At 38.2% G+C, this 19,105-nt stretch overlaps 1 protein-coding gene across 2 annotated transcripts in view; it reads left to right on the plus strand.

The window, feature by feature from the left end:
- Window positions 1–1,434: 1,434 nt before the first annotated feature.
- Window positions 1,435–19,105, plus strand: part of CSTPP1 (centriolar satellite-associated tubulin polyglutamylase complex regulator 1) — a 133,988-nt gene continuing 116,317 nt past the window's right edge. For both annotated transcript variants that reach the window (XM_016204023.2, XM_016204022.2), the window contains exon 1: window positions 1,435–1,553. In XM_016204023.2, the coding sequence (XP_016059509.1) occupies window positions 1,505–1,553 (49 nt within the window). In that variant the 5' untranslated portion in view covers window positions 1,435–1,504. The remainder of the gene's footprint in view (window positions 1,554–19,105) is intronic.

The raw sequence follows: 19,105 nt of genomic DNA on the forward strand, positions 1-19,105 counted from the left end.
AGTTCCAGGTCTCCCACTATTGGCTGGGTGATGCTAGACAATTCATTTTTCTATGTTCCTCAGTTTTCCTACTTAGAAAAGGGAGATGTGCCTTTGAAAGTTCTTATGACAAGTGAAATGATCTGCAAATAGCTTCAGGTTCCTTGGAAATAAAATGAAATTGTGACCCTTAACAATTACCATCCTATTACTTTTTTAGTAATATAGTAATAAGCCACAGGTGTGAAAGTTAGAAACTCCCATACCCTTAGCTGCTTTGGTAAGGGGGCTGGGGGGGGGGCAAGGGTAGAGGGAGAAGGCAAATATTTTCATCCTATTTGCAGGACCCCACATCAAATATCTAATTAGTAAATTCATTACCTCAAGATAATAAATGCTGTTCCTAGTTTGGGTCTGTCCCTTTATCCTTACCACATCTAAACTCAGGGTGACTCACAGGAGCCTAGAAATGAGACACATATACAATTTTAAGGGAAAGGGAGAATTAGGAGGTTTGAAGCTCCTGGTGGAGGAGCCTAAGAATAGACCACTCAAAGCACAAAGAGAAGAACCTCCTCTTTGTTTTTCCTCCCAATGTAGGTGGTCTACTGGTTTCCTAGTTATTCCTTTGATAGCATGGTTTTGTTTTCTTTTCACAAAACCTCACCTTCTCTTGGGGTGGGGGGCACAAACTAAACAAGTGAGAACAGAGTGGCTTTTTCCAATAGGCTTCAGCTGTGACAAGTGGTACAGACCACTAACCTGCTACTGGGAGCGAAGGGAAGCAGAAAGAGAAATATCTGGATCTCCGGAAACTTGAAAACCCATGACTGTTCTTCCCTCCTAAGGAAGTGAGCAATTAGGTATATGAGGAAACAGCTCCAATAGGTGCCTTGGTTTGTGCACCCCATCCCCTCAAGAAGTGGAGTGTCTTGGCAGGAAAAAAGAAAAACACTTGGGCAGGGTACCAAACAGTAACGGACAGGAGAAGGAGGGGCTAAAGATAAAGGAATGGGAGAGGAAATGTTAATGAACTCTTAGAGGATTTAATGAGCACCTTCTATGTGTCCAGCCTTGTTAGAGGAGGAGTCAAGACATAAGCACGTGAAAGCACTTTGTAGCAATTGAAGATAGTAAATAATAAAGAGATAAAAATAGGTAATGGGATATTAAGTGTTTATGGGAATTTAGGGGTGGGAGCTACTGTGTATTAGGATAACAGGTGTAGAAAACAGGAATAGTTAGGAAGGTCAGAAATTGAGACTATGAGAGGCTGGCAATAATACTTCTCCGCTCAAATTCCTCTACCACCACCTTCTCGAGAATTCCTGAGTCCTAGGAAGACGCACCACCACCCCCGGAACCGATGTGGCCAGCTTGGCGTTGCGGTACGGAAACTGTTTGCGTGACACCCCCTCCGCCTCTTTCCTCCCCTCAGGCTGCGTGGGTGCCATGGCAACGGATTGAGAGGGCGACCTGGGCACCGGAAGTCGTAGAGCTGCAGCTCGGAGGCCGCCCCTGTCAAATGATGCTGAGTCCCGAGCGCCTAGCCCTACCGGACTACGAGTATCTGGGTAGGAGCTTGGGGGAAGGAAAGAGGCGCAGACGAATTAGGCTGAGCTCTCGGGGGAGACGGGGGCGGGGTCTGTGTGGGAACCGGTCCGGGCCGGAGGAGGAGGAGCGGGGAAGGGGGCGCGTTGGGGTCCTGAGCCCCTGAGGCCCCGCGAGGCGGAACCCAGCGCCTGGGGAGTAAGGAGCGAAGGGTTCGCGCTGCAGGATTGTGTTCAAAGTGGGATAGGCTGGAGTTGAGCATTTGGGGCCCTTTTGGGGTGTAGTGGAATAACCTTGAAACCTGAAGTGCCAGATCAGTCATTCTTTGAAGAATGATTTTACTGTTATAGCGACAACTAACAGTTGTGAGCGTTTCTTTGACCATAGGCACTGTACTAAGCAATTTACATGCATTCTTTATTGAATCGTCATAACAGCCCTAGGAGGAAATACTGTGTTTTTCTTCCATTTTGCAGACGGAGAAACTGAGGCTGAAGAGGTAACTTGCACAGATGGGGCCACACAGCTAGGAAATGGTAGAGCTGGGATCAGAACCTAATTTGTCCACTCCAGAACCTGAGCTCTTGACTACTCAGGCTGTAGCTAGTACTTGATTGAGGACCCTCAGTGTGTAAGGCATTTACTGGATGAAAAAAGGATATATGCACACAAATTTTAAAAAATTAATAGACTTTATTGTTTTAGAGCAGTTTTAAGTTTACAGAAAATTGAACAGATATTATACAGAGTTCCCAGGTACTTCCTCTCTCCCTTATTCAGAATTTCCCCTATTATTAACATCTGGCATTAGTGTGGTACATGTGTTATAACTGATGAACAATGTTGACACATTGTTATTAACTAAAGTCCATAGTTTACGTTTGGGTTCAGTCTTTGTGTTTTCTCGGTTCTATGGGTTTTAATAAATGTACAATGTCATGTAACTGTCATTATAGTATCATGCAGAGTAGTTCCACTGCCCTAAAAATTCTTTGTGTTCTACCTATGCATCCCTGTCCCTGTCCCCCAACCCTTGGCAACCACTAATCTTTTTTCTGTCTTTAAAGTTTTACTTTTCCAGAATGCCAGAGAGTTGGAGTCAGACAGTAATGTGGCTTCTTTCACTTAAGCAATATGCATTTAAGGTCCCTAATGTCTTTTCCTGGCTCTGTAGCTCATTTCTTTTTTATCACTGAATGATAGTCAGTTGTTTAGATGTATTATACACATTTTTAATGAAAAACAATTCTAGTTTAAAATTTTGAATTGCTAATATGGAAACTGGATTTAAAAATATAAAGAAGCTTATAGTGAAAAGTCTCTTTCTACCCTTTTCCCCCCATCTGCCAGTTCTCATCCACAGTCGGCCCCCACCAGTAACTGCTATTACTGGTTTCCTAAGTGTCCTTTCAGCATTTACTTTATTATGTACATAAGGGAGAATACAGTGCATACTTTTTTCATTTAATGTATCTCAGAGTAATTTATCAGTAGAGAGCGTCCTCATTCTTTTGTTTTTTAATTTTTCAGCCACATAGTATTTAAATAATTTCTTTAATCAGTTTTCTATTGGTAAACAATAAGTTGTTTTTAGCCTTTTGCTATTACTAAAAATACTGCATGGAATAACCTGCAATTTATTTCCTCTACTAGTGTATATCTGCAAGGATCAATTACACAAAGTACAATTGGCAGGTCAGGGGTATATGTTTTTTAAATATTGATAGTACCCGGCCAGGCACGGCTCAGGGGTTGAGCATTGACCTAGGATCCTGGAGATTGAGATTTGATTCCCGGTTCAATTCCCAGTCAGGGCACATGCCGGGGTTGCGGGCTTGATCCCCAGTTGGGAGCCTGCAGGAGGCAGCCAATCAGTGACTCTCTCTCATCATTGATGTTTCTATCTCTCTCTTTCCCTCTCCCTTCCTCTCATCAATAAAGTTATAATAAATAAATAAATACTACCAAATTGCCCTTCCTAGGGATTGTATCAGCCATGTAAGAGCATACCTGTTTCTCCATAGTCTTTCCAATGCAGTATATCAAACTTTTGGATGTTTTCAACCTGTTAAGTGACAAATAGTCCCAGGGTGTTTAAATATGCATTTCTTCTATGAAGTTGAGCATCTTTTCACCAAGTTTAAGAGCTATTTGGTGTTTGAAAGGCATATGCATATATATGTGTGTGTGTGTATATATATATACACACACACATTAATGTGTGTGCATGTGTATATATATATGGGATGCACATATATATATATATAAGAGAGAGAGAGATTGTAATCAGCCAAAAGGACATAGTTATATCACAAATAAGTTTGCATCCAATGAATAATAATATCAATGTCTAGTCATACCTTGACTTTTGCTAAGGATTTTACATAATTTATCTTATTTACCCAGTATTCAATGAATCTATGAAATATTTGAAAAGCCTAGTCCATTATTTATTTTCTTGGGTGCTTGCTGTTTAAATTATATGTCTCAAAGGCGAGGCATATTTAATATACTAATGCTTTAATGAGTAGAAGTTGGTGGTCCTTCTATAAGTGGCCTTTTCAGGAAGACTAATTCAATGGCAATGTTGATAATGAGTCTACAAACAAATTAAAGTCTCAGGTTGGTTGAAAAAGCTTCAGTGTCCAACCATCTACCTTATGTTTGAACCGAACCCTGAACAAGTACTCCTTAAGGTGCTGTGGCATTTAAGTGCCTTAACTCTTTGTCTTAATCACCATCTGGACATTTATACTGCCCTAAGCAGGGGGTTCATACTACTCACTGGCTTCCTCTTGGTTCATCAAACCATACAACTCTGCTGAAATGCATTTGTCTTTAGTTGAAAACAACCCCTGCCCATTACAGTTTGGTTTTATTTATTTATTTAACCCTCACCCAAGGATATTTTTTCCATTGCTGTTCAGAGAGAGAGTGGAAGGGAGGGAGGGGGAGAGAGAAACATTGATGTGAGAGAGAGAGACGTCAATTAGTTGCCTCCTGAAGGCACCTGGATAGGGGGCAGGAGGGAACCCACACCCAGAGATGTGCCATTGACTAGGAATTGAACCTGAGACCCTTCGGAGCACAGGCCAACACTCTAACCACTGGGCAACAGCAGCCAGGGCCAGTTTGGTCTATTTAGAGGCATGCTGTTTTGAAGCACTCGCCCTCAATTTAATGACCATTTAATGACTACTCCTTGTAGATTAATATAATAAAACATTTCCTGATTTAAAATTTTAAACACTTGTGGAAGGTTTTGTTTTTTGTTTTCATTTTTTTTCCTTTTTTAAAAATTATAAAGTCACATGTGTAGGCCTAGAGAAGAAAATACATACGGAGAAAAGGAAATTGCAGAGACTGGAAAGCTCTAAGCATTCAGTGAAACAGAAAAGCCAAAGCTGAGTACCCCTTGGTAAGTGTAGCAGGGACCTCTTTTTAGTATTCTGGTGTAAATTACAGGGATGCCTATTCAATGAATAGCTATAGGTTTCCCTTTCTACCTGCTAACCAAGGCTTATATTTGCCTTTTTGACTATTAGTGAAGAAAACAGTCTCTCGTCATGTTGGGTAAACTGATCCATTTCCCCATTGACTTCGTGGATTAAGAACTTGCAGTCATGGCCTGGAATGGCTTAGGACAGAGATTTTCAACCTGTGTGCCTCAAGAATTTTTAAAACATGCAATACCTGACTATTTAGTCAGGGGCACTGACCTCTTTTCCCTTTTGTTGTCAAATAAAAAAATTACAACAGCCAACACAACAATAGCTGTAAGGTGTGAATGCCCTGTCTTGAATCATAAATATATAGGTCATATAATAGAGTTGCATCTTATTGGTCATGTCACATAATGAAGTTGCATCTGATTGATTAATTCTTGGTATCAGAAATCCTTATATAAAAGTATAGGCACCTGCCCAGCCGGTGTGACTCAGCAGTTGAGCATCGACCTATGATCCAGGAGATTGCGGTTCGATTCCGGGTCAGGGCACATACCCGGGTTGTGGGCTCAATCTCTCTCCCTCTCCTTTCCTCTCTCTGAAATCAATAAAGACATATACTTTTTAAAAAGTATAGGCACCTGATTTTTTTAAAAGTCATTTTTGGAGCAAAAAGGGTAGATAAATACTACTATTATTTTTTGTAAATCAATTAATTATACCTATTTTTTGTCAGATTGGCAAAAAATAGAATATATTTTTTCTTGTGCCGCAGAATTTTAGTAATTAGTTTATGTGTGCCATGAGATAAAAATGGTTGAAAATCCTGGCTTAGGATCTTAAAATCATTATAGAATCAGCTCAGTGATGTTTATGCCTGTAACTGTCAGAATGTAGTGTTAGAAATTATGTTAATGCCTAGGCCTGAATAGAGAGATGAGAGTCTGGAAAGGAGATGAAATAAGTATAGAATCCTTGAAAGATTTCCAGACTTATGCATGCTTAGTGGAAGCTTCTGCCAGAGGCTGAGGTGTGTCTGTGTGTCTGATTGGGTGTGCAGAGCTCTCTAGAGCCGAAGGGCAGCCTGTTCTAGTGCCAGGTGTACGAAACACACCACCTACGTGCTGACCTGAGTATAAGCATGAGGGTGTGAGGTGTTTTTTTTACCTCACGTAATTTGCATACTTTCACTTATGCTCAAAGTTGCCTCTTCTGTTTCCATAGAAACTGTTTATTCTCACGAAGGTTGGCAGTGGGTGGCATGATAGATAACTCTTGGAAATCAGAGATGGTCTTTCTGCTTCATCGGCTGTACCTTCAGAGGAATCACAATAAACTGAGCACTTCATATATGCCTAGCATTGTGCTTTATCTTATTTATTATTTTGTCTTCCTAACCACCTTTAGAAGTAGGTATTATTAATCCCAGTTATTAGTTATTAATGTCATCTTATTTTACAAAGACGGAAACTGAGGCTTAGAAAGGCACAAAGTCACATAGGTGATGACGCATAGCAAAGCAGGGATTCAAACTCAGGTTTGTCAGATTTCACTGTCTCTTTTTTCCTCTCTACCAAGAAGATAAAAAAACAAACCAAAACACCTATGGCCTGCAAAGGTCAATGATCCTTGCTTCCCTCTTAGGATGGAAGCAATAAACTAATAAACTAATTAACAAACTAATAAACAGTTTATTAGTTGCAAATAAGTTTCCTGAAAACAGGAATTGTATCTCACTCATCTTGTATACCTACCTGCCTTTCACAGTGTAGACAATACATACATATATGTTAAATTAAATATGAATAATCTGACTTTAGAGTACCCCAAATGTGAGCAGCTAACAACTACTAAGATTTAAGCATTTACTATTATACCAAGTAACAGTTTAAGTGTTTTACATATGTTAATGTATATAAAGATAGTGTCAGTTGTTATCTCCATTTCACAGGTGAGGAAACTGCAGCACAAAGATATTAAATAACTGGTTAGTAAATCATGAAGGAATAATTCTGATTTGAATAATTCTAACTTCAGAGTTCACATTGTTAAACTCTATGGTATAAGTACCTTGAGCACCTCAAAAATGAGGCTCCAGCTGTTGCATAGACCTATGCATGGATCCTGGAGTAAGTTCAGTTGGCTCCAAGGGCTTAATGTTAATTTCTGCCAGGAGGGGGCATCCTAGGAATCAGGATGAGTCAGGGAGTAGTAAAATTCCATTTTTTTCCTTGCCACTGGACTCATGTCCTAGAGGCAGGCAATGAGGAAGATAACTTCTAAAAAGAAACCATTTGGTAGAGTTTTATTGACAGTAATCTATGTATTTTGAGCTGTGTGACCTTAAAGAAGTTACTCAGCCTCTCTGTGCCTTAGTTTTCTTATCTGCAAAATGTCGATAATAACAGTGCTTACCTCATACATGCAAACTTTAGAGCAGTGCCTGGCTGCTACATTGGGTCTGCATTGTGAAAAGAGGGTGTGCAAAATGAGTAAGGTATCTTTCTTTTTAGAGCACCTGGGTAGGTGCTCAAAAAATATTAGCTACTGTTATTATTACCATACTTTTACAAAAATATATACTGCATATGCATGTGGCAGCCTGAAAATGTGTCACTATGATCTCCTACTGTGGGGAGGGTAATTGACTACCAGCCCCAGGTCTGAATCCAACACCTTGTTCACACTGAGGTCGCACTTCCCACGGGCTACTCTCAGCCAGTGACTGGGTAGGACAGATCCACTTCTAGGAGATATGTGACTCTTCTGATGGCAACTTTGACTTGAGGACTCCCATTACACGGCAGCTATTTCTTTCTCTTTCTCTTCTTTACAAGAGTCAAACCTGCATTGTGGTCTGTCAGCTCTCCCAGCTTCCTCAGGCTTTCTCCCCATTTTTCCCTATGGGTATTTCCCCCAGTTTATCTCTTGCAAGTCTGATCTGTCTTAGTGTCTGCTTCTCAGAATACCTGGACTAAGACAACATCCAACAGTATAGTCCCTTCCAGCCATGAGATTAATAAGGTTTCTTCAAGCCTTGGCAAAGGTTCTGATATATGATTCTTTCCATGTGGAAGATTTAACTGTTACTAATCTTATTTTTTTTTAATTGCTGATATGCATGCATATGATATTTACTTGTCTTACTGCCAGACTCTTTTTTTTTTGTTTTTTGCTTTTGGATGAATCCTAATAAGCATCCTTATTTTGTTTGAGTATAATTAGCGGACCTTCCAAATCCAACCTTATGCTAGGAAACATTGCTCTTTACAATAAGTTAGCAGAAATACTCTTTAGGACTTTAAAGTGCTTGGCTTGTTGCAAAAATGAAAGGAAATAAAATATTATAGATGTTACGCTGACTTTCTAAATCTTTGGAAACTAGCTCACTTTAAAATAGTAATGAACATATTCACAAAATCATCTCTGTCCTTCTCCTTCCTTTCTTTTCTTCCTATCCCTCCCTCCCCCCCTCCCCCCTCCCTCCCCCCCTCCCTCCCCCCCCTCCCTCCCTTCCAATGACCTCTCTATATAATGCAAGGCATGAATATAAAGGCCTCTCCCCCCAGGCAACCTATGCCATAGATGGGAGATGGGATATATTCAGAATGACTGTAACACAAAGTGACAGTGTGATACATGCTGTTGTAGAGTGGGTGAGCTGTCTGTGTGCAGCTGTGTTGGTGCTTCCCCAATGTGGTCAGCAGCTTTTTAGTCATGGCAGGAGCAGCAGTTCCCTACGTGGCCCGGTTCTGGGATGTGCCTTTGGGAGTTGTTCCTGGAAATTCAGTCGAGACTCTGTTTCTTCCGCCTTTTCAATGAGTCTGTAAGCTATTTAATAAATGTAATATCCTTTCGTTGGGAGAAAAAAAATAGAGCAAATGAGTTCTAAGGTATGTTGTTCCTGACCCTCACCCATCCCCATTTCTCCAGGGTAACTAAATAGTAAGTTATTTCAGGGTTAGGGTTTTAAAATAGTTCTATAAAATTTTCACCTTGCTTATCATTTATATATACAAGCAATATTAAAATCTTTCCTCCAAGTGCTGTCCAACAGTTGGGGATCACTTTTATTTGCACAAATACCATGTTTGTTAATTGAGTAATCTTAGGAGGCTGAGTAGGTAATTAAAAGTTTTAAAAAGTAATAATAGTAGACCAGAAGAGACAGATGATCCATTAACTTATCTCTAGTTCATCAAACTGTTTATATCCTTCTTAGCAGTTATCACAGTTATCTTGTTTATCTATTTGTATACTTGGTTGTTGTTGGTTTCTACTAGGACAGGAAGCTGTAAGGGCAGCTTATCTCCAAAATCTAGTACAGTGCTTGGCCCAAGTCTGCTTTTAAATAGCAGAATAAATTTTTTTAAAACTGGGAGAAAGGAATTTAGTTCTCTCATGTGAGAGACACTAGGATTTTTTTCCCTTTCCATGGATGAAAAAAGGGATGACTGATTAAAATCTGTCCTGGATCCTTCTGGTTTTAAACTCTGATTATATTTAAGGTTAGTTTCTTGATTCATACCATAGTTTCTATGTTTTGGTTATACAATAGTAAGATTTAATCAATTTTTAAAAAATGCTTTTTTAAGAAAGAAGGACATTTTTATACAACTTTGGGGCATCTCCATGAGATCCCATCCTTTAGCTGTGCAGAGTCATATGCTTTAAGGCTGGAATTCCCTGGTAAACTAATCCCTGGGTCCTCTGTGTTGGGGTCACCCTTGCACTACTTCCCTAGGGGCCATAGGAAATAGCTCATTCTATGATTGGAATTTCAAATCAAAACACATTTGAGCAGAATTTTAATGATTTATCAAAGAGAAGAGGGACTTTCCCAAACACATCTGAATTTACCAAATTGCTGATCCTATTAGCTATGTTTTCTTTAAGCACCGTTCTTTAAACAAAGCAATTACTGCTGAAGTCATCAAATATATTTTTCATAAAAACTTTTGACTACATTTTGTTTGATTAGCAGGAACCCAGTAAAAATAAATATTGTTTAAGAAGGCACTTTCAGGGCCCTTTCTTTTTCTTCATTGAATTAGCTTTTTAAAGCACTATCCTTTGGAGAGAGAAAGAGCCTTTTTCCAGCTGTCCTATTCTTGTGTAGCTCAAGGTCTTGTTAATACTATTATCTAGCTCTGAGATTAGAGGTAATTGTGATAAAACACAGGCTTCAGTTTCTGTAATCTCAGACAGAAATCTGTTTGTGCCCTAGGTCTTCATATCAGGTGTTTGTTAAATTCAGACTTCTCTCACCTCGGGTAGCCCCACTGGCCCCCAGTAAACAGAGGTGTGAGTCAGGGATAGCGCTGCATTAGGGCCATTGCCTCCCTCCCTTCCTCCCTCCCTCCCTTCCTTCCTTCCTTCCTTCCATCATGAGGCAGAACTCCTGTGACCAACTTACATACAACGTGCACAAAATGGGAAAATTATGTATTTTAAAATAGGCATGTTTGAAACAATAACACTTTGAATGTGTCTAAAGGCCACATGTCTTTGGCTTTGCTCCTCTCATGGAGAGGCTGCCAGAACCACTCTACTCCATGGTTCTCATGCCCCAAAGTCCTGCAAATTGACACGTAAGTAGGCAACACACAAAGAAGTTCAGCCCTTTGAGAAAGTGAGTTTGGGTGCTTGGGCTGGCCTCCTTTCTCTCTGTGTGCAGTTCTTTCCAGTTTTGGTTCTTCTGTCCCATCTTAGTTTTTCAGAAAGGAAAGATTAAATGTGTCTGGTATTTCAGCATGTTAACTGCACAGGCAACATGAGGCTGGCACTCAGGCCACTGTTCAGCCTGTCATATGGAAGGAATTGCCTTTCAGGGGAGATTATAATTGTGTATGTAGCCATACAAATGCACATTCTGCCTGGAGGAAAATGCATAGAAGAGGAGGCCTCATGCTGCCACTCAGGCCTCTTTGTGGAAGGCTGCATAAGAAGCCCTTACTGGCATAGTCAACTCTTTTGGGGTTTAATGAGTCACGTTTTTGTATGATGCCTACTTCAAAAAAACAAACCAAACCAAAAAAAGAAAAAACACAGAAGAAGAAGAAATGCAGTCTTCCTCAAGTGATTTGCTAGTATTGGCCCTGCAGCTTTGTCTAAGAGTTGTACATTCCTGATGACGTCATTTACAATGCTAGTGCACAGACAGTAAACAAAAAATAATTTAGCTTTCAGGCATCTACACAAAACTTAAATAGTCCAATTTAGAAAAATGATAAACTTTATAAACAATGAGTACATGAGCTTAAACAACAAGCATGACTTCAATCCTCTTTGGAATGTGATGTGTTGACAGATGGCTGTAGAAAAAACTAGAAGCTTGGACACTCTTGAATTGTGTGCAGTTCAGACTTGAGTCCGCGGTCTAGTGTTAATCCCAAGCAGTGTGTTCTACTTACTGGATAAAATACAGGCTACGGTGCGAGTACATCATTAAGCTCCTTGAGCCATAGCATTTCACCTTTAAGAAAGGAAAAGGTAGTAAATATCGCCAACTACCTCATAGGAATGTTAGAAGATTGAAAAGATAAGCATGTGGAGCTCTTTATAAGGAAGGTGTTTTGTAAATAGATAATACTATTATTACTCTCCTTGATCAAATTTCCCTCGACAAATGGAGTTGATAAAAGCTACCTCACAGGGGTTGAGAGGATGAATTAATTTATATATGTCAAGTATTTTAAAGTAAACTGTTTAATGAGATCTGAAATTGATCATCTTTTGAGACAGTCTATAAACCACCAAACCACATGATTAATTTATAAAGTCTTACATATGCAGTGCGGTCAATCTTTTGCCTTGTCCTCAAGGGCTGGCATGATAGAGAATGGTGAATATATAGTTAGAAGAAAATAGGTTAGTTCTTCCAGGTGAATGGCTCTGCCTTTATGCTCTTCAAGGTTATGCCTACAAATAGCCAATAGAGTCTTGCTAATCTTTGTTGCCATGTCTTGACATAGGGACTATTTTGACCTTTTCTCTTCCAGTAAATATTTGTTTTTGATCTCATATTTCTAAAGGAGAAATAAACTTAAGGAGAAGAATTGGTCGATTTGTATCACATTATGAACTTTTTCTTATCCTATTTCCTAGTAAAGAGAGAATAACTGTTGTTGAAGGACCTGACATTGATTCCCCAGACGAAAGTTCTTAAACTCAGCCAAGTAATAAAGATACCTTTGGTTGTTATCTTTAGAGGGAAGGGACACCAGAAAATAATTTTTATTTTTAAATGACAAAATTATGACTGACATTCTTCCGTTTTTGTTGGTATTTTCATAAGATTTTAGGCAACAAAACCTGAGAAGATCTCTTAGGCAATTTTTCAGTTTCAGAATTTCTTTTGTTTTGGGTAATTTCACTTCCCAGATTTCATTTTCTATTAGATGACATAAAGTAGGAAACACTATTTCATTTAGATTCCAAATCCTTGGGCTGAGATAATTTCTCTTTATTTTTTTTAAATATAGAGATAATATTCTAGCTTCTAAGTAGTACAGCACCCCCCCTCCGCCCCCATTCTGTCTTAAGAGAGAGATGTATTCGAATAGATGTTCTTGGTATGCCAGCTAGAGCCATTCTCAAATCCAGGAGGACTGAAGATAGACAGCAATCTCATTCAGTCCTCACAAGAGATCTGTGAGTTAGGCATCAGGCTAACCCCCACTTTTCCATGAGAAAACAGTGATTTAAGTTATGTAACTTGCCCAAGATCACTAAGCTAGTAGATGTGGAGGTGAAGCTTGAATGAAGTTTATCTGACTCTAAAGCCTGAGTTGTTAGCCACTTTGCTTTCTTCTAGGTCCTGTTATTTCTGTAGGCCCTCTTTCCTATTCAGTTCAATAAAGATTAAGTGTCAGAACTTAATATTTTAACAGAAATTTCTACAGAATATGTGGCATATTCCCTAGATTCTTTGCTGTAACATATAGAACATAATTTAACATTTTCTTGATGTGGTTTCATTATTTTAGATACCGCTTATTATATTGTGCTGTAGATATGTTATGACATGTACTCATGAGGATGGATGTCAGGAAACAGGAGCTCAGGGAACTTAAGTAATTTTCCAACATTTATGTAGATAGCAGTTGGTGGAGCTAAGATTTGACTCTAGTTCTGAAATTTAGTGGTTTAGGTGCTACTCAATAAGGTTAGTTAAATCTGACTTTATAGCTATTAATTAATGATAAGTTTTCCCCTATGCTCACAAACCTCCTTTCTCTGTTCTCATGTTTCCTACTGGGTCAGTAAACTGTTGAGGTGTACTGAGGTTTTGTACTTTATGTGGTTTTGTGCTCCTGATCTCTCAGGGTATTAGTTAGGGTGATGGCTGAGTTGCTGTTATAAAAACTCCCCTCTCTCCCACCAAGCAATGGCCCATAAAAGAGAGAACTTTATTTCTCTCTAACTTAACCTAACTCCAAGATGTAGAAGGCAGGATCTGTTCTAGAAAGCCGTCACAGGATTTCAGGCTAGCCAGGCAGCCATGCCATTTGAAACACATGGTTTCCGAGGGTGCCTCAGTTGTAGCCATTTTCAGCTAGTGGGAAGGAAAAGGAGCAGTGAATCCAGGCCAAACACCTTTTAAGCAATTGGGCAGAATTTGCAAACATCACTTGTGCTCACACTTCATAAGTGAGAACTTAATATAAGGCCCCTGTTAATTGCAAAGGAGCCTGGGGATTGAAGTCCAACTAGACAATCAAGTGTGCAAGAAGAAAAGGAGCGTAGAATTTGGGGGGTGCAAACAATAATCTGCCACACGTAGCATGTACAGTGGAGATGTCTCTCCCACTCGAGGTGAGGTGTATTGTTGGTGGCCGCTTGTCCATATTCATAGGCAAAGCACAGATACACCAATGGGTGTTTGACTTTTCCTATGATGTATTTAGTGCCTTTATACCCCCCTAACTTCCCTTCCTCCTAGCTTTCTGATAAAATTATGGTTTTTTATTAAGTCACTATTCAGTGTTTATTGGAACTGTGGAAATGGTATGTATATATTAGCTATGCAGTATACTGTGATTACATTTTTCCTTTTTACGAAGTGTGTTTTCTTTTTCCTGGCGTTAATAATTGCCTTTTGTTTGTTTAGTTTTCTATGAATTTATCTCTAATTTATCTTTAAACTCTCCAACCAAAAGGTCAGTTTTCTCTCAGTTCATGTAAACGAATCAGGTATTCTCTAAGTTTAAATTTATTTTCTTCAAGATAACTCAACTGGAGTACTCCTTCACTTATTTAGTCCTCCCGCTCTAATCTGGCCAGGTTGCTCTCTAAAACCTTTGTCCTATCATGGATATTACTTGTGTCTCTTGAGTTATATTCCATATTTCCTGAAACCTATGTTTTTCTTTTTCCTTATACTCCTTTTTTGCTGTTGTTAGATTATATCTTCCAGTAGCTTTCTGAGAAAGGGTGCATGCAAAATAAAATTTGAGGGATCTTGTGTCTCTTACAATGTTTTTACACTACTCTTACACTTGATTGATAGTTTGTGTAGGGATAAAATTCTATGTTGGAGATCATTTTCCCTTTGAATTTTTAAGGCATTTCTCCATTATCTTGTAGCTTTCCATGTTGCTGTTGAAAAATCTAATGCTATTCTGATTTGTGATCATTCACAAGATGTTCATTGATATGGTTCTTTCATTCATTGTCTTGAGATCCTTTCAATGTGGAAATTCATATCTTTCAGTTCTGAGAAGTTTTCTGGAATTACATGTTTGATATTTTCTCATTTCTGTCTCTGGAACTGTCATTACTCAGACATTGGACCTTATGAATTCATCCCCTAATTTTCTTTCTCTCTCTTTTCCATATTTCTTTGGTTGTAATTTCTATAGTTTTCAACCTTTCCAATCCTGTCAAATTTAAAAAATATCTACTATTATATTTTAAATTTCTATTTACTTATTTTTTGTTTTCTGAATTCATGAATAGAAGATATTACCTTGCCTTTCTGAGAATATTAATTGTGGTATTTTTTTTCTTGTTGTTGTTGTTTGTGTTTTGTTCTTTTTTTATATGTATGCCTCCTGCATTTTTCCTTTTTCTTTTGAGTTTCTTTTTTGTTTGTTCACTTGTTATTTTATTATTTTTAAAAATATATCTTTACTGATTTCAGAGAGAGGGAGGGAGAGGGGGAGAGAGGGAGATAGAAACATTAATGATGAGAGGGTCCTCACTGATCAGCTGCCTCCTGCATGCCCCCAACTGGGGGTTGAGCCTGCAACCCTGCATGCGCCCTGATCGGGAATGGAACCGTGGTCTCCTGGATCCTAGGTCGATGCTCAACTGCTGAGCCATGCCGGGCCGGGCTCATTTGTTATTTTTGATGTGTTTTTTATATGAGAAGCTTTCCATAAGCTTTTGGAGCTTCTTGGATATCTGTTCAAGTGCTGAGCAGGGAAGGGCCTTACAGATATATAAAGTTTAATGTAATCATCCTGTTTTTAGTAGGTTACGTCTACCTTCAACTGTTCTTGGTGTTCCCAAATTCAGAGTCCTAATGATTCAGCCTCTTAATAGAGAATACACCTTTAATGTTATATCTGGGTGGAGGAAGGGTAGTAACTTTACTATACAAGGTTGAGGAGAGAATCTAGAAATAATAACTGCTTCTTATTGTAGACTTTACCCAACTATATTAATTGGCTCAGGTTGCCACAACAAAAGGTTACAAACTGTATGACTTAAACAACAGAAATTTATTTTCTCACAGTCCTGGAGGCTGCAGAGTTCAAGATTAAGGTTGATCAGGGTTCAGTTTCTGGTGATGAGTCTCTCCTGGCTTGCAGATGTTTTCCCTGTGTTCTCACATGGCCTTTTTGGTGTGTGTGTGTGATCTCTCTAGTATCTCTTCTTATAAGGATACTAATCCTGTTGGATCAGGACCCCATCCTTCCGACCTCATTTAACCTCAATTACTTTCTTACTCCAAATACAGCCACATTGTGGGTTAGAGCTTTAACATACGAATTTGGGCAATATAAACACCTAGTGCATAATACCAGCCTTCTATTTTATACCCATGCCTTCAGAGATACTTGTACCTACAGTTCCTAAGCCTTTCTGATATTATGTAAGAGAGTGGGCTTGCTTCTTGTCATCTTCCCTTAATACAGGCACTACACTTAATTTTTTAGCTTCTTTTACTCTACTACAATAGTTATTACTTTTTTGTCCAGTTTCTATCTTCCAGAATTTTCTTAATATCTTTGATATGCTGCCATCTTCAACTCTTTGTTTTTATGAGTTCATGCCTTCTTTTATTGAGATATAATTAACATACCATAAAATTCACCCTTTTAAAGAATACAACTCAGTGTTATTTATTTATTTTAATATGCTTTTATTTTTAGTATTGTCTTATTTTTAATTTTTAAAAAATATATCTTTATTGATTTCTGAGAGCGGAAAAGAGAGGGAGAGAGAGAGAGATAGAGACATCAATGATGAGAGAGCCATTGATTGACTGACTGCCTCCTGCACTCCCCCAAGTGGGGATCGGGCCCGCAACCTGGGCATGTGCCCTGACCAGGAATTGAACCCCGATCGCCTGGATCCTAGGTTGACGCTCAACCGCTGAGCCACTCCTGGCTGGGCTTGGTTTTTTTTTTTAGAGAGAGAGGAAGGGGATGGGGAGAGAGAGAGAAACAATGATGTGAGAGAGAAATATCAATCGGCTGCCTTCTGCATGCACCCTGACTGGGGATGGAGCCCACAACCTGGGCAGGTGCCCTGACCGGGAATCGAACCAGCAACCTTTCGGTGCACAGGATGACACTCAACCAACTGAGCCACACCGGCCAGGGCCAATTCAGTGTTTTTTAGTCTATTCACAAGATTGTGCAACCACCGGCATGATCTTATTCCAGAACATTTTCATCACCTTAAAAAGAAAGCTCATACCAAGTAGCAGTCACTCCCATTTCCCCCTACACCCAATCCCTGGCAAGTACTAATCTACTCTTTGTCTCTATGGATTTGCCTATTCTGGACATTTTATATAAACTGTTCTTGCCTCAACAAGGGAATTGATAAATTGTTGTAGTATATTCAACAATAGAATATTATGCTGCAGTAAGAATTAATGAACAATTACTCATAGCTATATAGGTCAACCTTAGACACAAAAGACCGCATACTGTATGATTTCACATATATCTCAAACACAGGAAAAACTAATGTATGTACTTAGCCTTGGGGAGGGGATTACAGCTGGAAGGAGGTTCTAGGGTGCTGGTTTCTAGGGTGCTGATTACAAGTGCAAATTTATACTTTTCTGTATGTTATTATACTTAAGTAGAAAGTTTTAAAAATATATGGTAGGTAGTTTTTAACTTAAAAGTAAGCAAAGCACAAATCCATTTAATTTGTGACAAATGAAGTGTAACAAAATAATGTGAAAAATTCATTAGTTGAGATTATTGGAAGGAATAAGAAAGGAATAAATTTATATTCACACCTCATACCATATGGTGAAATGAATTCTAGTTGAATTAAAATGTTAAAATACTTTTATAACTAGGAGAAAATAATAAAGTATACTGACCCTTGAGGTAATTTTATGACATAAATCAATGGTAGATATTTAAGGGCAGGTGGATGTGTAGGTAGAATTTGTTTTTTGAATTTCTGTAGGACAAATAATAAAGATAAAATAAAAGTGACAGGATAAGGAAAGTCATGATGGATATGATAAATAAAAGTTATCATAGGACATGTAAAGAAAATAAATGGTACAAATTTATGTCACAGGACTAAGCCCCTTCAGGACAAGTTGTCAAAGGAAATGATTTAAAAGTTTATGCATGTGCAATAAACTCTTATGAAGGTGAAAAATTCGAATCAATCTGCATGCTCACTAGTAAGGGAATAGTTAATAAGTTATGGTATTTCTATAATATTACTATGCAGCCATTAAAAAGAATGAGTTATTAAGCCCTGGCCCAATAGCTCAGTTGGTTAGAGCATTGTCCCTATATGCCAAGGTTGTAAGTTCAATCCCTGGTCAGGGCACATATAAGAATCAACCAATGAATGCATAAATCAGAGGAACAACAAATCGATATTTCTCTCACTCTCTTTCTCTCTCAATCAATAAAAAAAAAGAATGTGTTATTAGTATGCAGCCATTAAAAAGAATGGAAAGTATTAAGTGAAAAAAATAAGTAAATGAAGTATTAAGTAAAAAAATAAGTTACAGAATACATACAATATTTTTATACATTTTTGTATAAAAACAATTTAATGAATATTTGCAAATATATGTAGGATCACACGTAGAAAATGTTCTGGAAGGATGTAGAGCAATCTGTTGACTGAATACTCTGGGAAATTGAATAAAGAGAATGCTTACAAGTGAGAAAGGCTCACTTTTTACTTTATTCCTTTCTGTATTATTCTATTACATTCATGTGTTGCTTTTACAATTAATTTAAAATCCATATAAGAGGAAAGATAACCTAACTAGACACTGTATTCAGGTTCATCAATAAGTTAAGCTTTGCAAATTAAACACTTTGAGTTAGTTAAAACAAAAAAGCTTTATATTAGTATGTTTGCAAAGAAATTGATCTCCTTTTCTTGAAGGTGATATAGTCTTTCTGGAGAGCAATTAGCCACACATAACAAGAGCCATAGAAATGAGCATCTCTTTTGATTCTAAAGCCCCGCTTCTGGGAATATAGCCTAAGAAAATAACTCAAAAGAGAAAATCAATTGTTTGCTTAAAAATATTTATAGCCAAATTATTTTTTAATAAAAAACTGGAAATAATCCAATCTGAGGTATATAAATACAGTGAAATACCACTAAATTCCTAAGAAGACTATATATATATATATATATATATATACACACACACACACACACATATATATATGTATGTATGTGTAAAAGCATGTAGGAATGAAACTTTTTAAAAAAGTAGAACTCTGGCCCTGGCTGAGTAGCTCAGCTGGTTAGAGCATTGTCCTGATATGCCAAGGTTACTGATTCAATCCTTGGTCACGGTACATACAAGAAGCCACTAATGAGTGCATAAATAAGTAGAACAACAAGTTGATGTTTCTGTCTTTCTTCCTTCTTCTCTCTGTAAAATCAAT

The sequence above is a fragment of the Miniopterus natalensis genome, chromosome 11 (assembly GCF_054644295.1).
Source record: "Miniopterus natalensis isolate mMinNat1 chromosome 11, mMinNat1.hap1, whole genome shotgun sequence".
Classification (NCBI taxonomy): domain Eukaryota; kingdom Metazoa; phylum Chordata; class Mammalia; order Chiroptera; family Miniopteridae; genus Miniopterus; species Miniopterus natalensis.